At 44.7% G+C, this 21,980-nt stretch overlaps 1 protein-coding gene across 1 annotated transcript; it reads right to left on the bottom strand.

The window, feature by feature from the left end:
- Positions 1-5,504: 5,504 nt before the first annotated feature.
- On the bottom strand, positions 5,505-18,939 carry LOC144695698 (zinc-binding protein A33-like). Its single transcript, XM_078566655.1, has 6 exons — positions 18,323-18,939; positions 17,866-17,961; positions 12,128-12,361; positions 10,129-10,151; positions 9,926-10,044; positions 5,505-7,674 (listed from the first exon to the last, which is right to left on the bottom strand). Exons 1-6 carry the CDS (start codon positions 18,719-18,721, stop codon positions 7,142-7,144), a joined length of 1,404 nt encoding a protein of 467 aa, XP_078422781.1. The 5' UTR covers positions 18,722-18,939; the 3' UTR covers positions 5,505-7,141.
- Between the last annotated feature and the right edge of the window lie 3,041 nt (positions 18,940-21,980).

The following is a 21,980-nucleotide window of genomic DNA, read 5'->3' as shown; positions in this document are numbered from 1 at the left end:
GTTTGACCACGGGGAGGTGGAAATTCCTTTGATAACATGAATAGATTATCGATTGCTTTCTATCATAGAAACATAGAGACTAGGATCAGGAGTAGGCCATTCGGCCCTTCAAGCCTGCTCTGCCATTCAATATGATCATGGCTGATCCTCTATCTCAATGCCATATTCCCACTTTCTCTCCATATCCCTCGATGCCCCTAATATCCAAAAATTTATCAATTTTTTTCTTGAATATACTCAGTGACCCGGCCTACACACCCTTTGGTGGTAGAGAATTCCACAGGTTGACCACCCTCTGAGTAAAGAAACTTTTCCTCATCCCAGTCCTAAATGCCCTGCCCCATATCCTGAGATGGTGGCCCCCTGGTTCTAGACTCCCCAACCAGGGAAACATCCTCCCTGCGTCCAGTCTGTCTAGCCCTATTAGAATTTTATACATTTCAATCAGATCCCCTCTCATTCTTCTAAACTCTAGTGAATACAGGCTGAGTCGAACCAATCTCTCCTCATACGACAGTCCTGCCATCCCCTTCATCAGCCTAATGAACTTACGCTGCACTCCCTCTAAGGCAATTATCCTTTCTTAGGTAGGGAGACCAAATCTGCACACAATACTCCAGGTGTGGTCTCACCAAGACCCTGTATAACTGCAGTAAGACATCCCTACTTCTGAGCTCAAATCCTCTTGCAATGAAGGCCAACATACCACTTGCCTTCCTAATTGCTTGCTGCATCTGCCTATTTACTTTCATTGAATTAAATACAAGGACACCCAGATCATTTTGTACATCCACATTTCCCAATATATCACCATTTAAATAATACTCTGTCTTTCTGTTTTTCACACCGAAGTGTATTACCATATCGTGTATCATCGGCCAGTCGTCACATGACCAAAACTCTTCAATTTTTTTTTAAAGCCTTTTATTATAAGCCCTGCTTGCTCTTTGCAGCGGACAGCAGATCGCGGAATGCAGGAGTAACATCAATGCTGAGATCTGGCGATAACACCTCACCTTCTACTGAGCCACAGGGCTTAAAGTTTTAAAGCCTCCTTGAAAGTCTATTTCTGAAAGATCCTGAGTTTGACTGGAAAAGGGAAATTGATCCTCTGTTGACAAGCATTATCAAGGCTGTCTATTCTACTTGCTGCACATCTCTTATTCTGAAGAAACTCCACAAAATCCTGTCTTCAGCTAACTGGACTTATTTGGATTTAGTAGTGAAAAAGTCCCTTTCACTGGTGTCTTATCTTCACTTTAACCGGGACTTTTCTCTTTGGCTTTAATACTCATCGGAATGAAACTCCTCTCTTCTGATGTTTCTTTCTCGAATGTGGGTGGTTTGGGTGTGTGATGTAGTGATAAGCCTTTCTGGGAAACGTGTGTGGGTGTGGGTGTGTGCGTGAATAAATAATGCTCCTGGTTTAAAAATCCATGAAGGTCTGCTACTAGTGACTCTGTAAAAACTGACTGCACACAAACAGGGTTTTCGGAGCACACCTCAGCCTTACCAAAGTTAAACCACTCTGCTCACAGACAGAAGAGTGAAAGAATTAGAGGGTTTCATTCTGTCTCTCTCCCCTGCCCATAACAATCTTATATTTTAACTTCCCCATTCAGCAAATGTTTAAACATTTGGATTCTCTGCTGTAAAACAACAATAATAACTCGTATTTATATTCTGTTCCGACGACAGGTCATCAGCCTGAAATGTTAGCTCTACTCCTCTGTCCACATCTGCTGCCAGAGCAGATCCAGCATTTTCTGTTTTTATTCGTATTTATGCAGAGCCTTTAATAAAATGTCCCAAGGCAATTCACAGGGGCTTTAGAAAGCAAAGGAGGACACTGAGGAACAAAAGGAGACATGAGGTCAGATGACCAAAAGGTTGGTCAAGGAGATACATTTTGAGGAGTGTCTTAAAGGGGGAAAGTTGAGATAAGGAGGTGAGGAGATTTAGGGAGGGAGTCTGGAAGCTTGGGGCCAGGGCAACTGAGGGCACGGCCACCGATAGTGGAGCGATGAAAATCAAACGTGCTCGGACCAGCGTTAGAGATCAGCACAGATATCTCAGAGGGGTATGGTACCCGAGGAGATGGCAGCAAGAGGGAGGCATGAGGCCAGGAGGAACTTGAAACCGAGGATAAAAATTTTGAGATCAAAGGTATTCCTCACCAAGGAGCCAATGTAGACCAACGAGCACCAGGGTGAAAGCTGAAGGGGCTTGGGTGTGGGTTAACAAGCGGGCAGCAGAGCTTTGGATGACCTCTAGCTTACAGAGGGCAGAACGTGGGAGAACAGCCAAATGCCCATTGGAATAGCCAAGACTGGATGTAATGAAGGCACGGATGAGGGTTCCGGTAGCAGACAGGGGTAAAGCCAGACGATGTCATAGAGGGGGGGAAATAGGTGGTCTTTGAGATGGTGCAAATGTGAGGCCAGAGGTTCACCTTGCGGTCAAACACAAGTGTTGAGAAGAGACTGACCCCTCTTCAGTCAGCTGCCATTCAGCAATGCACCAGGGCCGCTGAGATGGAAACAACCCACATATTGATGTGCGGGTAGATTCTCCCCTTCCACTGACACAAGAAATTCATGAACAGACTGACCGTGATTCCCCATGTGTTGAAACTAATCGGATAAAAACCGGGAAGCACACTTTCCTGAATCTGTCGTTCGCACTTTGGAACATAGGAACTGGAGCAGGACATTCAGATCACAGCTGATCATTAACTCATCGGTTTTGTAACACTTAATAGGCTTGCCTAACAATAGCCTAACCATCTCAGCTTTGAATGAAAGAATGAACTAGCCGCTCAGGTTTATTTTTATTCGTTCATGCGACACGAGTATCGCTGGTTAGGCCAGCCCCTTCTTGGACCGCCGCAGGCCACAGCCAGAATCTTCTGGCCGCAGCGCGGGCGGTGAGTGCCCTGCTCGCCGCTGCGTTAAATGATGCGCAGTGATGTCGGGCGTGCGTCCCGATGTCACCGGGCGTCTTTCAGGTTTTCAGTCCGGCGAGCGCACACCGGAGTTGGCTGCGCGCCCGCCGAACTGTCGAAGGCCTATTAAGGCTATTTAAATACCGATTAAAATAGTTAACGGAGCTGCTCGTCCAACCTTAAGGTTGACGGGCAGGCGAAGAGCCCAGGCGGCCTTCGCGTTTATCATGGAACCTCATCCACGGGCGGGATGAGGTTTCCTGAAGGTTTATAAAGTTTAATAAAATTTTTTTAAGAAGACTCGCAGACATGTCCCAGCTCGTGTGGCACTGTCACACAAGGGGCCGTGCCTTAAAACAAATTTTTCTCCTTTTAAAAAAATTTTTAGAAATCAATCTGATCTCCCTGAGGCAGCTCTGTGCCTCAGGGAGATTTCTGTGCTCTTTCGCGCGCATGTGTGAAAGAGCACAGTCCCCGACTCAGCCTCCAACCCCCGCCCCAGCACAGGGAGCGCACAGCACTTCTGGGCACGCGTCATGCTGGGCGGGCCTTAATTGGCCCACCCACGTAAAACGGCGGCACACAGCCAATCGCGGGTGGCGATCAGCTGCGCGCCCGCTCCCACCCAACCCGCATCCTCTTTGACAGGGAGAAAATTCTCCCCCATGTATTTTTTTTATTCATTCTTGGGATGGGCCAGCATTTATTGCCCATCCCTAATTGCCCTTGAGAAGGTGATGGTGAGCTGCCTCCTTGAACTGCTGCAGCCCACGTGGTGTAGGGGAGAGACTTCCATGACTGTGAAAATATGTCCCTTTGTACCAGGTAAACTGTGCCTTCATCAGCATGTTCTCGGTTCAACTAGGAAGGGGTCATTACTGGATCTGGTGCTGGGGGGTGAGATGGGTCGAGTGGATCAAGTGTCTGTGGGGGATCACTAGGGTAAGAGTAAGCATTGCATCATAATGTTTAGATTAGTCATGGAATAAAGCAAGGAGCAGTCCCAATGTAACTTCGAAATTGAAAGAGTGCGAATTTCATTGCGACGAGAGGGAATCCTGCCAGGGGAAAAGGTGCAGTTTCCCTTTACAGCGAATCCTACTGAGCAGGAGTACAAATGTTGTCACCAAGTCTCAACATTCAAATTCTGCGAGGACCTTGCACCCCTCTCCAAACTGGGTCAGAGTGTGCGCAGAACTGAGCTGGAGGGCAAGGACCCTCCCCCTCTATTTTAAACCCTTCCGTCTTCCTGTTCTCATTGAATAGTAGTGAGTTCCTCATTCTAAACACTCTCGGGGTAAAGCTGTTTCTCCTGAATTCCCTATTGGATTTGTCCGTGACTCACTAAATCAGGTCCTGCAGTTTTAAAGGCAGCTGACGGTGCAAGCGGTCATTCATAGCGGTGCCAGCAGATGGCGGTGCTGCTCCATGTTAAACTCCCTTCCCATAAACATGGGGAAACTGCCCATCGGGACGAGACAGTTCAAGGGGGATTTCAGGAAGTATTTCTTCACACAAAGGGTTAAACGTTATAAAAACAAAGTGAGTAAATGTGGTTAAGATACAGATCAGCTATGATCTAACTGAATGCTGGAACAGGTTGGAGGGGCTCAATGCTCTCCACCTTTTGTAAAATTGTCCAGTTTGGAATGAGGATCGCAGGATATTTCTTAAAAGACGAGAGATTTGCAAATGTTGGGAATCAGAGGGATTTGGGTGTCCATGAAGCACAGAAAGTTAACATGCAGATAGAGTGAACAATTAGGAAGGGAAATGGTGCGTTAGCCATTATTACAATGGGATTGAAGTATAAGAGTAAAGAATTGTTGCTGCAATTTTACAGGGAATTGGTGAGGTCACAGTTGGAGACTGTGTACAGTTTTAGTCCCCTTACCAAAGGAAACATGTACTTACCTCAGAGGTGTACAATGAAACTTCATTGAATTGAATTTTGGGATGAAAGGGTTGTCCTCTGAGGAGAGGTTGAGTACAATGGATCTACATTCTCTGATGTTTAGAAGAGTGAGAGCTGATCTTATTGAAACATAGACAATTCTTAGAGGTCCTGACAGGGCAGCTGCTGAGACGGGTATGGAACTAGGTATCACAGAGTCTGGATAAGGTGATGAACATTTAAGATTGAGATGAGGAGAAATTTCTTCGCTCAGAGAGTTGTGAATCTTTGGAGTTCTCTGTCCCAGCGAGCTGTCAATGAGTAGATTCAACACCGAGATCGATATATTCTTGGTTACAAAGAAAATGAAGTGACAGGGGGATAGGGTGAGAAAGTGGATTTGATGTTGATGTTCAGCCAGGCTCTTACTGAATGGCCATGTGTCCTACTCCTGTATCTATTTCTGATATTCTCCTTCCTCATTCTTTCTACTCATTCTCTCAATCAACAATCATCACACCCGGTGTCAGTCCAGTCTACAAATAAAACATTTATTAACTGGACCAAGTGAATTCAGATTCACAATAAGATTGATTTTATTCATTCATGGGATGTGAGGGTGACTGGTTAGGCCAGCATTTATTGCCCATCTATAATTGCCCTTTGTTTAGAGGGCATTTAAAATTCAACCACATTGCTGTTGGTCTGGAGTCACACACAGGCCAGAGCAGGTAAGGACAGCAGAATTTCCTTCACTAAAGGACATTAGTGAACTAGATGGCCTTTTTTGACAATCAGCAATGGATTTATAGACATCATCAGACTTTAATTCCAGATTTTTATTGAATTCAAATTTCACCCTCTGCTGTAGAGGAATTTAATCCCCAGGCTCCCAGATCATTCCCCTTTGTCTCTGGAATACTAGCCCAGTGGCAATACCACTAAACCACCACCTCCCCACAGCTCGGAAGTGAGACACAGTTAGCACAATCAGGGGGTTATTTCATTTCATTTTATTTCAGTCCAATATGTCTGGGTCCCAGTCGGTTCAGAGAAGTTCAGAGAGGGACGGGTAGAGAATGTGAATTAAATTTACAGAGTAAACAACTACAACAAACACACATAGTCCCCCACAGCACAGCGCGGAGAAACGGGGAACCGTGAGCTCCTCGGGAACTGGGGCAGGCTGCTCACCACAGCTCAGACTTCAGAAACTGTGCCCACTGTGTTAACCCACTGTGTTAACCCCCACTGTGTTAACCCCCACTGTGTTAACCCCACTGTGTTAACCCCGCTGCGTTAACCTCGCTGTGTTAACCTCGCTGTGTTAACCCCGCTGTGTTAACCTCGCTGTGTTAACCCCGCTGTGTTAACCCCACTGTGTTAACCTCACTGTGTTAACCCCGCTGTGTTAACCTCACTGTGTTAACCCCACTGTGTTAACCTCACTGTGTTAACCCCGCTGTGTTAACCTCACTGTGTTAACTCCCACTGTGTTAACCCCGCTGTGTTAACCCCACTCTGTTAACCCCGCTGTTAACCCCCACTGTGTTAACACCGCTGTGTTAACCTCACTGTGTTAACCTCGCTGTGTTAACCCCACTGTGTTAACCTCACTGTGTTCACCCCATTGTGTTAACCCCACTGCGTTAACCCCACTGTGTTAACCCCGCTGTGTTAACCACAGTGTTAACCCCGCAGTGTTAACCCCACTGTGTTAACCCCACTGTGTTAACCCCGCTGTGTTAATCTCACTGTGTTAACCTCACTGTGTTAACCCCGCTGTGTTAACCCCGTGTTAACCCCGCTGTGTTAACCCCGCTGTGTTAACCCCGCTGTGTTAATCCCACTGTGTTAACCCCGCTGTGTTAACCCCGCTGTGTTAACCCCACTGTGTTAACCCCGCTGTGTTAACCCCGCTGTGTTAACCCCGCTGTGTTAACCCCGCTGTGTTAACCTCGATGTGTTAACCTCAGTGTGTTAACCTCACTGTGTTAACCCCACTGTGTTAACCTCACTGTGTTAACCCCGCTGTTTTAACCCCACTGTATTAAGCTCACTGTGTTATCCTCCACTGCGTCAACCCCGCTGTGTTAACCTCATTGTATTAACCTCACTGTGTTAACCCCACTGTGTTAACCTCACTGTGTTCACCCCATTGTGTTAACCACACTGTGTTAACCTCACTGTGCTAACCCCATTGTGTTAACCTCGCCGTGTTAACCCCACTGTGTTAACGCCACTGTGTTAACCCCACTGTGTTAACCCCACTGTGTTAACCTCACTGTTTTAACCCTGATGTGTTAACTCGTGAGCAGTCTGAGTGGGTCAGTGTTATCACCAGTGTTATTCTTACAGGGATTAAAGATGGGATAGAGTTTCTCAGTGAATGTGTCAGTGAACGTGTGCAGGTGAGACATGTCCTCAGCATCGTAAAATGACACTCGTCCTCCCTCATAATCCAGGTAAACTCCCAACTTCTGGGGTTTCACTTTCAGCTGGGAGATGACATCTGGGATATTCAATGATTTGCATTCAGGAAGTCGGGCGATGACCCAGTATCCATTATCAGGTGAACGTGTGATGTTTTCTTTCCTGTTGATAGACTCTCTGCAAATACCCACAATCCAGAAAGGCTTCTTTCCAAGACCCACCTCCCAGTAGTGTCTCCCTGATGTGAAACTCTGTGAGCTCAAAACATAACAGTATTTAGCAAATCTCTCTGGCTTGTCAAGAAGATCTTGCTCCTCATCTCCAAAACTCACACTAGTCAGATCCTGGGAAATGCTGAGTAGATTGTTTGCTGTCTCTGGGTCCAGGGTGAGAGATGCTGGAACTGGAAGGGAACACGAATGGGAAGCTGTTACTATAAGAAAAACAGGAGTGAATCACGAGACGTGTACAGACGGTGATGGGACATCAGCACTTCCCTCAGCCCCAGAATTGTGGAAGCTCAGAGACAGAGAGCCTGAAGAAATGTCTCCCCATTCCCTCAGCCCTATTTACTCAGCACCGATCTGCATCAATTTATATAAAATAAAGAGCTCACTCCAGTACAACTCAGTTATGACAAGTTGTAGGAACTCGGTCCCCGTTCCTGAGCCCAGCCTGCTGGAATCTGACACTTTCTGGGCAATGTTGATAACTTCAAAACTCTGCTGCCCACACCCGAACTCCCACTGAGACCCATTCACCCACCACCCGCGTGCTCACTGACCCACATCGCCTTCTGGACCAGCAACGTCTCAAACTTCAAATTCCCCCTCCCGTGTCTACATGGTCTCCCCCCTCTTTATCTCTGTGACCTCCTCCAGCCCTACAACCCCCTCTGCAATCTCAGCCAGGACAAGGGGGAGGGCTCTCCTGCTCTTCCTCAAACTCGTCCCATGGGATCATTGACCTCCAGCTGAGAAGGTGTAAAGCCTCAGCTGAAGGGCGGCACCTCCAACATTGCAGCACTTCCTCAGTCCTGCACTGGGAGTATCAGTCTGGACTTTCTGCTCCAGATTGTGGAACGGGCCATAAACCTACAGATCTCTGACTGAGTAGTGAGATAACACGCCCGACAGCTAAGGTCACACCAGGAATTCCACTCGCATGTGAACGGAAAGGTCCCAGCGGCCGGAAAACCACAAATGTAACACTGCTATTCAAAAGGGGAGGGAGGCAGGAAGCATACAAGCATACGATATAGGAGCGGAAGTAAGCCATTCGGTCCCTCGAGCCTGCTGTGTCATTCATTAAGATCATGCATGACCTGTTTGTGCTTTGATAACCACATTCCCATCTAACCCCGATAACCTTTGATCCCCTTGTTGAACAAGAATCTATCTACCTCGGCCTTAAAAATATTCAATGACGCCACCTCCACTAAGGCAGACAGTTCCAAAGTCGCACAGCCCTCTGAGAGAAAAACATTCTCCTCATCACTGTCCTAAAAGGGCGACTCCTAATTTTAAAACAGAGGCCCACAAGGGGGAACCTGCTTTCCACATCTACCTTGTCAATACCGTTCAGGATCGTATATACTTCAATCAAGTCACCCCTCACTCTTCTAAACTCCAGTGGAAACAAGCAGGAAAGTATAATCCAGTCAGTCTGACATCTGTCATCAGGGAAATGCTGGAACCCATTACGAAGGAGGGAGCAGCAAGACATTTAGAAAATCATAAAACAATCAGCGCAGTCCACATGGTTTTCTGAAAGGAAAATCGTATTTGGCAAATTTATTAGCGTTTTCTGAGGATTGGATCAGCAGGGTGGACGAAGGGGAGCCAGTAGATGTTGCATATTTGGATTTTGGTGTCCTTGTACATGAATCACAAAAGGTTAACATGCAGGTACAGCAAGTCATTAGGAAGGCAAATGGAATCTTGGCCTTTATTGCAAGATGATGGGAGTATAAAAGTGGGGAAGACTTGCTATAACGGTACAGAGCATTGGTGAGACCACAGCTGGAGCACATTGTACAGTTTTGGTCTCCTTACTTCAGGAGGGATATACTTGCGTTGGATGCAATTCAGAAAAGGTTCACTAGGCTGATTTCTGGGAGGATGGGGTCGTCTTATGCAGAAACATTGAGCAGGTTGGGCCGAATCTTATTGGACTTTAGGAGGAATGAGAAATGATCTTACCGAAACATATAAGATTCTGAGAGGGTTGACACGGGTGAAGATGGAAGGAGGATTCATCTCATGATGGAATGTAGATCTAGGTGGCAAAGGTTAAAAATAAGGGGCCTCCATTTAAGATGGAGATGTGGAGGAATGTCTTCTCTGAGAGGGTTCTTAGTCTTTAGAATTCTTTTCCATGGAAAGCAGTGGAGGCTGAGTCATTGAAGATATTCAAGGCTAAGTTAGACAGATTTTTTTGATCGACAAGGGAGTTAAAGGTTATGGGAAGCAGGCAGAAGAACGGAGTTAAGGCCACAATCAGATCAGCCATGATCTTATCGGATGGTGGAGTAGGCTTAATGGGCTGAATGGCCTACTTCTGCTCTTATGTCTTATCATCCTATGGTCAGTGTATCAAACCTCATTAGTCACGTGGATAACAGTAGGGAGAAGGTGATATACAGAGAATGATACCTGGGGAAATCACTGCTCTCATTTCCCTCCACACATTGATGTATTTGAATGGTTCATCAACTATATCCACAGGTAACTGAGTGGAGGCAGCTCCAGGATTGTGAAACTCCATCTGACTCCTGTAAAAACAGGCCTGGAAATCAGTCCATGTTAGAGAGACAACAGTGAACAAATCACAACACAGTTTCTTTAAATCTGCTTACCTCTTCAAAAGAACTTGAATGTCCTGAGGGGAAAGAAACAGGGTAGATATTATTGAGTCAGACTAAAGAGCTGTTGATGTAAATCTCTTGGAAAAATTATGAAGAGGGACAGAATCAAGACAAGGAGTCAGTGAGAAAAGGAATCTTATTGTTCAATTCATTCCCTCTCTGACCTCATCTTGTCCGTGAGACCCACCTCCTGTTCCCTCCATCCTATTCCCACTAAATTACTGATCCCCCAACTTCCCCTCCTGATCCCCATGTTAGCCGATATTGTAAACCCTTCTCACTCTTCGAGTGTTGTGTGTCTCTCCTTTAAATCTACATCTTCACCCCTCGCCTCAAAATAATCCTTGACTCCATGAACCTTGCAATCGTCCATCACATCTCAAACCTCGCTTTCCATTCCTAAGTCCTTGAACATGTTGCCACCTCCCAAATGCGAGCCCAACTTTCCCAAAACTCCAAATTTGAATCCCTCGAATTGGTTTTCCGCCATTTTCACCGTATTGAAAGGGCCCTTATCAAAGTCACGAATGACATCCTAGGTGACTGTGAGAAAGGTAAACTTTCCCTCCTCATCGATCTCGACCCGCCTGCAGCCTTTTGGCATTGCTGACCGCACCATCCTCCTCCAATGTTTCTCCACTGTCGTCCAGCTGGGTGGGACCTGCTCTCACCTGATTCCATTCTTATCTATCTAATCGCAGCCAGAGAATCACTTGCAATGGCTTCTGTTCTCGCTCCATTTACCTCTGGTGTCCCTCAAGGATCTATGCCTGACCCCTTCCTATATCTCGTTTACATGCAGCCCCTTGGCACCACCACCTGAAGGCACAGTGTAAGTTTTCACATGTTCGCTGTTGACACCTAGCTCTACCTCGCCACCACCTCTCCTAACTCTTCCACTGTTGATAAAATATCAGGCTGTTTATCTGACATCCAGTCCGGGATGGGCAGGAATTTCCTCCAATTAAATATTAAGAAGAATGAAGTCATTGGTTTTGGTCCTCGCTCAAAGCTCCATTCCCTTTCCCTGGCAGTAGTTTGAGATTAAATCACTCTGTTTGCAACCTTGGAGTCACATTCGACTGTGAGATGAGCTTCCGACCTCAAATCGTGAAATATCACTAAGATCACCTATTTCTACCACTTTGCCACCAGTCACAGCTTGTGAAACCCTCATATGTTTATTACCTCTAGACCCGACTATTCCTGGCTGCTCTCCTACATTTCAACCTCCTTCAACTCGAGTTGATCCAAAACTCTGCTGCTCTTGTCTTAACTCACACCAAGTTCCATTTCCCCATCACCTCGGTGCTCGGTGACCTACATTGGCTCCCAATTAAACAAGACACTGATTTTAAGATTCTCATCTTTATTTACAATTCCCTCCATGGCCTTGCCCATCTCTGCCTCTGTAATCTCCTCCAGCAGCATGACCCTCCGAGACACCTGCAATCCTCTAACTCAGGATTCTTCGACATCCCCCATTTTAATCCCTCCACCATTGGTGGCTGTATCTTCAGCTACATCAATTGCTTACAGGGTCAAGAAGAACAGAACCTGCAAGAGAATAAAGATCGACCTACTCTGCTTCACCAGTGCACCCTAACCCCATCTTCAGAAGAACCCCATCTGCACCAGTGTAAACTTCTCCAGTTCCCAGCCCAGCCCCCTCTGAGTCCAATCATCCATCAGTACCGTGGTTACACCGTGTATAGGAATTGCACTGAGGTTGCCTCACCTCATTTCCCATTGGACCCTGACTGTTAGCAGAAAGGGATAATCATCCAACCAATCAGACTGGTGCCAAACCCAAGCCCAGAGGTTAAAGGTCAGTGTGTCAGCCCTCAGTCCCCTGAATGTTTCAGGGTTCCTGCTGACCTCATCTCACTGAGCGAGCTTGTTTGATCCCATTTACCTTTCGATCAGCCCCACTGACAGATATTTCATTGTCCGTTCACATTCCCTGTACAAGGGGAGAGAAATTTTGTACCTTGAGGAGCTCTGGAGCCTCTTGGACCTCCAGCCTCGATTCAAGGTCCATTATTGCTCCTTCAAGAGCAGACATTTGTTCCAGGGTTCTCTTTAAATTCTTCTCCATTTCCTCTAATATTTTATTGCTTTTTCGTTCCAACTCTGCTTTCATCAGCTCTTCCCTCTCAAACAGGAACTTGTGCATCTTTTCAAATTGACTGTTGATTTCCTTTCTCAGACTGTCAACTTGAGCCTGGAACAGATTGAATACAGGATGGAATAAACAACGTCTATAATCCCAGTGTCTCTGGACTCTGTGCGCCCTTTACAGGATAAAAACATTTTATCCAGTATGGATTTGTGATCGGTTTAAATTGAGAGTCACATTGTGTGTTAGAATGTGTGTCAAACCTGATGTCCCACTGACTGCCACACAAACTGGGCTGCATGAAGAGGTTCATTAAAAAGAAAACAAAGAATAACAGCTCCCTTCAGACTAAACAATTTGATGGCATATTGGATACATGGGAGTAAGTTAGAACCAAACCAAATTAAATGATTCAAATGGTTTATTATTATAGATATCAAGGAATGAGTTGCAGACTGGAAGCTAATCAAGGGGTTCAGATGCTTTCTATATAAAATCACGAATACCCGGGAGCTTGTTACAGGCTGGAATCTAATTTAGGGGTTCAAGTGGTTGGAATAATGGATACGTGGGACTGATTTACATACTGGAATCCACTTGAGAGGTTCAGAGGGTTTATATTTAGAAAAATGGATACTAGGGAGTGAATAACAGACTGGTGTCTAATCGGAGGTGTTCAGATGGTTTGTATATAGAATAATGGAATCCCAGGAGTGAGTTACATACGTCGATTAGATTCCAGGCTGTAACTCACTCCCAGGTATTCATTATTCTATATATAAATCATCTGAACCCCACGATTAGATTCCAGCCTGTAACTCATTCCAGGTATCCATTATCCTATATATAAACCATCTGAACCCCACGATTAGATTCCAGCATATAGCTCACTCCCAAATATTCATCACTCCTTAAATAAGCCATCTGAACCCCACGATTAGATTCTAGTCTGTAACTCATTCCCGGGTATTTATTATTCTAAATATTAACCATCTGAACCCCTCAATTACATTCCAGTCTGCATCTCACTCCCAGGTATCCATTATTCAATATATAAACCATCTGAACCCCATGATTAGATTCCAGCATATAGCTCACTCCCAAATATTCATCACTCCTTAATTAAGCCATCTGAACCCCACAATTAGATTCCAGTCTGTAACTCACTCCTGTGTATTCATTATTCTAAATATAAACCAACTGAACCCCACAGTTAGATTCCAGTCTGTAACTCACTCCTGTGTATTCATTATTCTATATATAAACCAACCGAACCCCTCAATTAGATTCCAGCCTGTAACTCATTCCAGGTATCCATTATCCTATATATAAACCATCTGAACCCCATGATTAGATTCCAGTCTGTAACTCACTCCCGGGTATTCATTATTCTATATATAAACCAACTGAACCCCACGATCAGATTCCAGCATATAGCTCACTCCCAAATATTCATCACTCCTTATATAAGCCATCTGAACCCCATGATTAGATTCCAGTCTGTAACTCACTCCCGGGTATTCATTATTCTATATATAAATCAACTGAGCCCCACGATCAGATTCAAGCATATAGCTCACTCCCAAATATTCATCACTCCTTATATAAGCCATCTGAACCCTTCGATTAGATTCCAGTCTGCAACTCACTCCCGGGTATTCATTATTCTAAATATTAACCATCTGAACCGCTCGATTACATTCCAGTCTGCATCTCACTCCCGGGTATTCATTATTCTATATACAAACCACCCGAAACCCACGTTTAGATTCCTGTCTGTAACTTATTCTGACAAACCATCATTCTATATATAAATCATCTGAACCGCTCGATTAGATTCCAGCCTGTAACTCACTCCCGGGTATCCATTATTCAATATCGAAACCATCGGAACTCCTCGATCAGATTCTAGTCTGTCACTCACTCCCAGGTACCCATTATACTTTGTATAAACTATCTGAACACCTTGATTAGATTCCAGGCTGTAACTCACTCCGAGATAACCATTATTCTATATCTAAACCATCTGAAACCCACAATTAGATTCCAGCATTTAGCTCATTCCCAGGTATCCATTATTCTACACATAAACCACGTGAACCCCTCAATTAAATTCCAGTCTGTAACTCACTCCCAGGTATCCATTATTCTATATATACACCATCTAAACCCCTCGATTAGATTCCAGCCTGTAACACACTCCTCAGTATCCATTGTTCTATATACAAGCCACCTGAACTCCTCTGTTTGATTCCAGCATGTAACTCACTCCCAGGTATCAGTTATTCTATGTATAAACCATTTAAACTCTCGATTAGATTCCAGTCTGTAACTCACTTCCAGATATTCATTATTCTTTATATAAGCCATCTGAACCCCTTGATTAGGCTTCAGTCTGTAACTCACTCCTGGGTTTCCGTTATTCTATATATAAACCATCTGAACCCTTCGATTAGGCTTTATATAGAATAATGGATATCAGAGAGTAAGTTACAGGCTGAATTCTAATCGACGGGCTCAGATAGTTTATATATAGAGTCATAGAGACGTGGGAATGAGTTACAGGCTGGAATCTAAACGAGGGGTTCAGATAGTTTAAATATAGAATAATGAATACCTGGGAGTGAGTTACAGCCTGGAATCTAATCGAGGGGTTCAAATGGTTTATGCATAAAATAATGGGTACACAAGAGTGATTTACAGACCGGAATCTGATCGACGGGTTCAGATGGCTTAAATATAGAATAATGGATACCTGGGAGGGAGATAGAGCCTGGAATCTAATTGAGGTGTTCTGACAGTTTATTTATAGAGTTGCAGATGGAAGCTAATTGAGGGGTTCAGATGGTTTTTATATAGAATAACGAATACCCAGGAGTGAGTTACAGACTGGTATCTAATGGAGGGGTTCAGGTCATTTATGTACAGAGTAATGGATATCCAGGTGTGAGTCACAATCTGGAAGCTGATTGACGGGTTCAGATGATTTATTAGAAAGAATAATGGAGACAGGGGAGTGAGTTACAGACGGGAACGTAATCAAAGGGTTCAGATTGTTTATTTATAGAATAATGGATACCTGGGAATGAGTTACAGGCTTGAATATAATCGAGGGGTTCAGGTGGTTTATATATAGAATAATGGATACCTGGGAGTGAGTTACAGACTGGTACCTAATTGAGAAGTTTGAATTGTTTATACGTGGATTAACAGAAACACGGGAGTGAGGTACAGGGTGGAATCTAATTGAGGGGTTGATTTATATATAGAATAATGGATATTGGGGAGTGAGTTACAGACTGGAAACTACTCAAGGGATTCAGAGGGTATATAATTAAATTAATGGATAACGGGAAATGAGTTACAGACTGGAATCTAATGGACGGGGTAGTAGGTTTATAAAAAGAATAATGGAAACCTGGCAGTGAGTTACAGACTGGAATCTAATCTACGAATTCAGAATGTTTATATATAGAACAATGGATACCCTGGACTGAGTTACAGGCTGGAATCTAATTGAGGGGTTCAGATCATTTATGTACAGAGTAACTGATATCTGGGTGTGAGTCACAATCTGGAAGCTGATTGACGGGTTCAGATGATTTATATATGTAGAATAAGGGAGACAGGGGAGTGAGTCACAGACGGGAACGTAATCAAAGGGTTCAGATTGTTTATTTATAGAATAATGGATACCTGGGAATGAGTTACAGGCGTGAATATAATCGAGGGGTTCAGGTGGTCTATATATAGAATAATGGATACCTGGGAGTGAGTTACAAACTGGTACCTAATTGAGAAGTTTGAATTGTTTATACGTGGAATAATAGAAACACGGGAGTAAGTTACAGGGTGGAATCTAATTGAGGAGTTCTGATGGCTTATATAAGGAGTAATGAATATTGGTGAGTGAGCTATATGCTGGAATCTAATCGTGGGGTGCAGATGGTTTATATATAGGATAATGGATACTTGGGAGTGAGTAACAGACTGGAATCCGATCGAGGAGTTCCGATGGTTTCGATATTGAATAACAGAAATCTGGGAGGGATATACAGACTGGAATCTAATTTAGAGGTTCAGTTGGTTTATATCGAGAATGATGGATATCCAGGAGTGAGTTACAGTCTAGAATCTAATTGAGGGGTTGAGATGATTTCCATATAGAATAATGGATACCTGGGAGTGAGCTGTATGCTGGAATCTAATCGACGGGTTCAGATGGTTTATATATAGAATAATGGATACCTGTGTTATAGGCTGGAAAGTACTCGAGGGGTTCAGATGGTTTATATTTAGAATAATGGATGCCTGGGAGTGAGTTACAGATTGGAATCTACTCGAGGGGTTCAGAGCGTTTTTACATAGAACAATGTATATCTGGGCATGAGATACAGACTGGCATCTAATGGACGGTTGAGGTGGTTTATATATAGAAAAATGGGTACCTAAGTGTGAGTTACAGACTGGAATCTAATCTCGGGGTTCAAATGGTTCGTAGATAAAATAATGGATACCCAGGAGTGAGTTACAGACTGGATCCAATCGATGGGTTCAGGTGGTTTAAATATAGAATAATGAATACTTTGGAATGAGATACAGACTGCAATCCGATAGATGGGATCAGATGGTTTAAATACAGAATAATGAATGCCTGGGAGTGAGTTAAATGCTGGGATCTAATGGAGGGGTTCAGGTGGCTTATATATAGAATAATGGATACTTGGGAGTGAGTAACAGACTGGAATCTAATCGATGGGTGCAGATGGTTTAGATATAGAATAATGGATATCTAGGAGCGAGTTACGGACTGGAATCTGATCGTTGGGTTCAGTTGGTTTATACATAAAATAATGCATACCGTGGAGTGAGTCACGGATGGGAATCTAATTTAGGGATTCAGTTCGTTTATATGTCGGAATAATGGATACCCGGGAGTGAGTTACAGACTGGAATCTGATCGTTGGGTTCAGTTGATTTATACACAGAATAACAGAAACGCGGGACTGAGTTAAAGGCTGGAATCTAATTGAGGGGTTGAGGGGATTTATCTATAGAATAGTGAATATCCGGGGTTGAGTTACAGACTGGAATCTACTTGTGCGGTTCGGATGGTTTCTATATGGAATAATGGATATCTGGGAGTGTGTTACAGACTGGAATGTAATTCAGACATTCAGACAGTTGATGTTTTCGAGTAATGGATTCCTGGGAGTGAGTTATAGGCTGGATTCTGATCGAGGGGTGTATGGTTTACATATAGAATAATGGATATCTGTGAGTTGCGTGATCAGTAACTGAAACCTGGAAGGAGAGAGGGGATCAGTGATATATGGATACTTTGCAATGTAGATAAGGATATATACTCATCATTGATTGTAGTCATCCTTCCAGATTGGATGGAGAAAGAAAATTTGTCCTTTATTCGTTGTTATAATGATTATCAATTTGTGGACGGTCCCTAACATTGCAGTTCAGGGAGCAGCCTGCAGTGTGCTTTCGACAAACTGCATTTCATTCAGTAAAACTCTCTCACCCTGTGAGAAGCTCATTCACTCTCAATCACAAACACAGGGAACTTTACACAAAGCCTAAATTAACAATCCTACCTTCATCTGTAAAATCCCATCCTCTCCTTCTCTTTTACTTTGAAGACTGAGGTCCATTTGCTTCTGCAGAAATTCCAGTGATTTTTCTAACTTGTTCTGAAAGACAGAAAGGACACAAAAGGGTTTGTGACGAGGAACACTCAGTGTGACTTTCTGGAGGTGTTTGCTGTTTTTAAATACACTGGCACTTGTGAAGTAGGGAAGGAGAAATTCTCAGGACTGATTACAGTCAACGTCTGGGATAAATTGATAAATAGAAACTGTCTTTTAATTTAAACTGTTGCAATTATCCTCCTCCACCTCCTTCTCCATCAGCCCTCTCCTCCCCCAAACCCTCCCCACCTCCCTCTCCTCACCCCTACCCACTCTCTCCCGCCCTCTCCTCCCCCCTCTCCCTTTATACTCCTCCCCCTTCCCCCTTCCATGTCTACTTGTGCCAGCAGCAGTGATCTGGTACCTTGTATTTCTGAACAGCCTCTTTGATATGTAGATCTTTGTGAGTTTGATGTTCTGAACTCCAGCAGTCCACACAGATCGCTTTCTGCTCCTCTTCACAGAACAGTTTCAGCTTCTCCTCGTGTTCCTGACAGTAAAACTCCTCCTCTGGCTGTGTCCCCTTCACCTTGAGCAGCCTGAGTTTCTCCATGACGTTGCCCAGGGTCCGAGCGGTCCTGATGTTCCTCTGGGTGAAGACCTGCCGACACTGGGGGCAGGAAACATCTCCCGGGACCTTGTCCCAACTCTGAGAGATGCAGGACCTGCAGAAGTGATGCTCACATTCTAGAAACACCGGGTCGGTGAACGTCTCCAGGCAGATGGGGCAGGTCAGCTCATGGGTGAGATCTGCAGACGCCATCTCAGTGCTCAGAGTCTCTCTCCTTCCCTGTTCCAGCACTTTCACTTTCAATTCTCGTTCAGGGCTGCACTTCCTGGATTTGACTTCACGTGATCAGAGACCAACCCAGTGTCAGGCATTTTGTCCCTGAATCAAACTGACCCCCTTTATTGTGTCTGGAGTCTTTTCACTGTTATGAAGCCAGGTTGATAACAGTCTTTCCTTTTCTCTCTCTGCCAACCCACTCCTCCCCCTCCCCGCTCCCCACCCACCCCCCTTAACCTGAACAAGTGTGAGGAGCTCACAAATTTATTTTTCAGTAATATTGAGACCATCCTCTCAGCTGCCTCAGCCCCTAACCTCCTGCCCCCTCGCCCACCGATCAACCATCACCCCCTCGCCCCCCACATCCGTCTCTAGTTTCTCTCTGTCGCTCCCCTCATGTCCTTTCCAAATTCCTCTCACCCCCCCGAGACCCACCTTATCCTCCCTCAACCCTCCCGCCATCTGCACCCCTTTTTGGAGAAGCCAACTTTTCACCCCCTCTGCCCTCACCAACTGCCCCCCACCCCCTCCCCCCATCTCCAGCCTCCCCAGGTTGTGTGAAGTCCGGGAAAGTGTCGCTGCCTCCCAATTCCGTGCACATCTTTCCCGCAATCGGATTTGACTCTCTCCAATCAGCTTCTCGGTGGGAAGATGAACAGCTCCTGCTGGCCTCTCCTGCAACGCTCAGGGAAACACTTGCTCAGTCTGAGGAATGGAGCTGCGGAGACAGTACATGAGTCAGGCAGCATCGCAGCTGTGGTGAGGCCATGTCAACAGTCAGCTCCGTCTGAGAGGATTGTGGGGCACAAGTTGCGGAGGAAGGGGTGACAGAGGCTTTGAGCCATCAGTCTGAAGATGTTTCAATCAGAAGAGCAGAGCTGGAAGATTGAGTGTTGCCTGGAGAAGGAAGACAAACCCGGGATCCGGGATCCTGAATCAGGGACGTCAGTGAAGACCAGTGAAGAAAGTTTCTCCTCCCACTATGAGGACTGATCTCCCTCCACAATCGAGGCACAAAGCCCGGTTAAAGGTTGTATTTGTTTATGTATTAATTATGGTTTTGTTAAATGTTGCACTGTGCCTTTAAGAATAGACCGGCGATGTAAGATCAAATAATCTGTGTAAACCAGTGTGTTAGCAGCGTGGGGAACCCCCACAGTCAGTGTAGAGATAGAGATGGAGCTGAAAGCACACGTGTAGTAGCTGCTGGCTGCTTTGTAAATAAACATCATGTTTCCACTCAGAAAGTTGTCTGTACATCACATCTATTACAAATAGGCGACTTGGCGACGCTACAACAGTTTATATCTGGGTCTAGCTTATAATCGACTTGAGTGAAAAGGAACAATCCTGCATTAGAGATTCTTGCTTCTGTACAGGTGAATACCAATGCTGCCATCGAGTCCAACTTTAAAATAGTTTCACCTGAAACAAGGGCCTCGTACCCATCCCCAAACCAGGACAGAGTGAGTCCGGCGCTGAACTGGTGGCAAGACCCTCTGCCCACTCGCTGTTTTAACCCCTTCCCTCTTCCTGTTCTCATTGAATAGTAGTGAGTTCCTCATTCTAACCACTCTCGGGGTAAAGATGTTTCTCCTGAATTCCCTGTTGGATTTGTCCGTGACTCGCTAAATCTGTTCCTGCAGTTTAAAGGCAGCTGATGGGTCATTCATAGCAGTGCCAGCAGATGGCGGTACTGCTCCATTGTAAACTCCCTTCCCACCAACATGGGGAAACTGCCCATCAGGATGAGACAGTTCAAGGGGGATTTCAGGAAGTATTTCTTCACACAAAGGGTTAAACGTTATTAACCCAAAGTGAGTAAATGTGGTTAAGATACAGATCAGCTATGATCTAACTGAATGCTGGAACAGGTTGGAGGGGCTCAATGCTCTCCACCTTTTGTAAAATTGTCCAGTTTGGATTGAGGATCGCAGGATATTTTTTAAAAGACGAGAGATTTGCAAATGTTGGGAAACAGAGGGATTTGGGTGTCCATGAAGCACAGAAAGTTAACATGCAGATAGAGTGAACAATTGGGAAGGGAAATGGTACGTTAGACTTTATTACCATGGGGTTGAAATATAAGATTATAAGTCTTTTTGCAATTATACAGGGATTTGATGAGGCCACAGCTGGAGGACTGTGTACAGTTAGGAACATACGAAATAGGAACAGGAGTAGGGCATTTGGCCCCTCGAGCTTGCTCTGCCATTTGATAAGATCATGGCTGATCTGTTGGTATTTCTGATTCCACATTCCCATCTACCCCGATAACCTTTGACCCCTTTGCCTAACAAGAATCTATCTACCTCTGCCTTAAAAATATTCAATGACCCCACCTCCACCACCTTCTGAGACAGAGAGTTCCAAGTCACACAAGCTTCAGAGAAGAACTTTCTCCTCATCTCTGTCCTAAAAGGGTGACCCCTAATTTTAAAACAATGCCCCCTAGTTCTGGACTCACCCACAAGTGGAAACATCCTTTCCACATCCACCTTGTCAAGATCATTCAGGGTCTCGTATACTTCAATCAAATCACCCCTCACTCTTCTAAACTCCAGTGGAAACAAGCCCAGTCTGTCCAGCCTTTCCTCATAAAACAACCCACTCATTCCGGGTATCAATCTAGTAAACCACCTCTGAATCTGCCTCCAACACATTGACATCCTTCCTTAAATAAGGAGACCAGAACTGTTCACAGTATTTGAGACGTGGTCTCACCAATGTCCGATATAACTGAAGCATAACATCCTTACTTTTATGTTTAATTCCTCTCACAATATAGGAAAGCATTCCATTCGCCTTCTTAATTACTTGATGTACCTGCATACCAACTTTTTGTGACTCATTAACTAGAACAACTAGATCCCTCTGAACCTCGGAATTCTGCAGTCATTCTCTTTAAGTAATGCTCTGCTTTTTTTATTCTTCCGGCCAAAGTGAACAACTTCACATCTTCACACGTTATGCTCCATCTGCCAGATTTTTACCCCCTTACTCAACCTATCCATATCCGTCTGCAACCTCCTCATGTCCTATTAAGCTCCTTAGCTTAGACGTGTGCAATGAAGCTTCATTGAATTGAATTTTGGGATAAAGGGTTGTCCTATGAGGAGAGGTTGAGTACAATGGATCTACATTCTCTGATGTTTAGAAGAGTGAGAGCTGATCTCATTGAAACAGAGACAATTCTTAGAGGTCCTGACCGGGCAGCTGCTGAGACGGGTCTGGA

This window comes from Cetorhinus maximus, chromosome 21 (assembly GCF_964194155.1).
Source record: "Cetorhinus maximus chromosome 21, sCetMax3.hap1.1, whole genome shotgun sequence".
NCBI classification, from domain to species: domain Eukaryota; kingdom Metazoa; phylum Chordata; class Chondrichthyes; order Lamniformes; family Cetorhinidae; genus Cetorhinus; species Cetorhinus maximus.
Note: the sequence above shows the minus strand (reverse complement) of the source record. Positions and strands in the feature narration are given on the sequence as shown.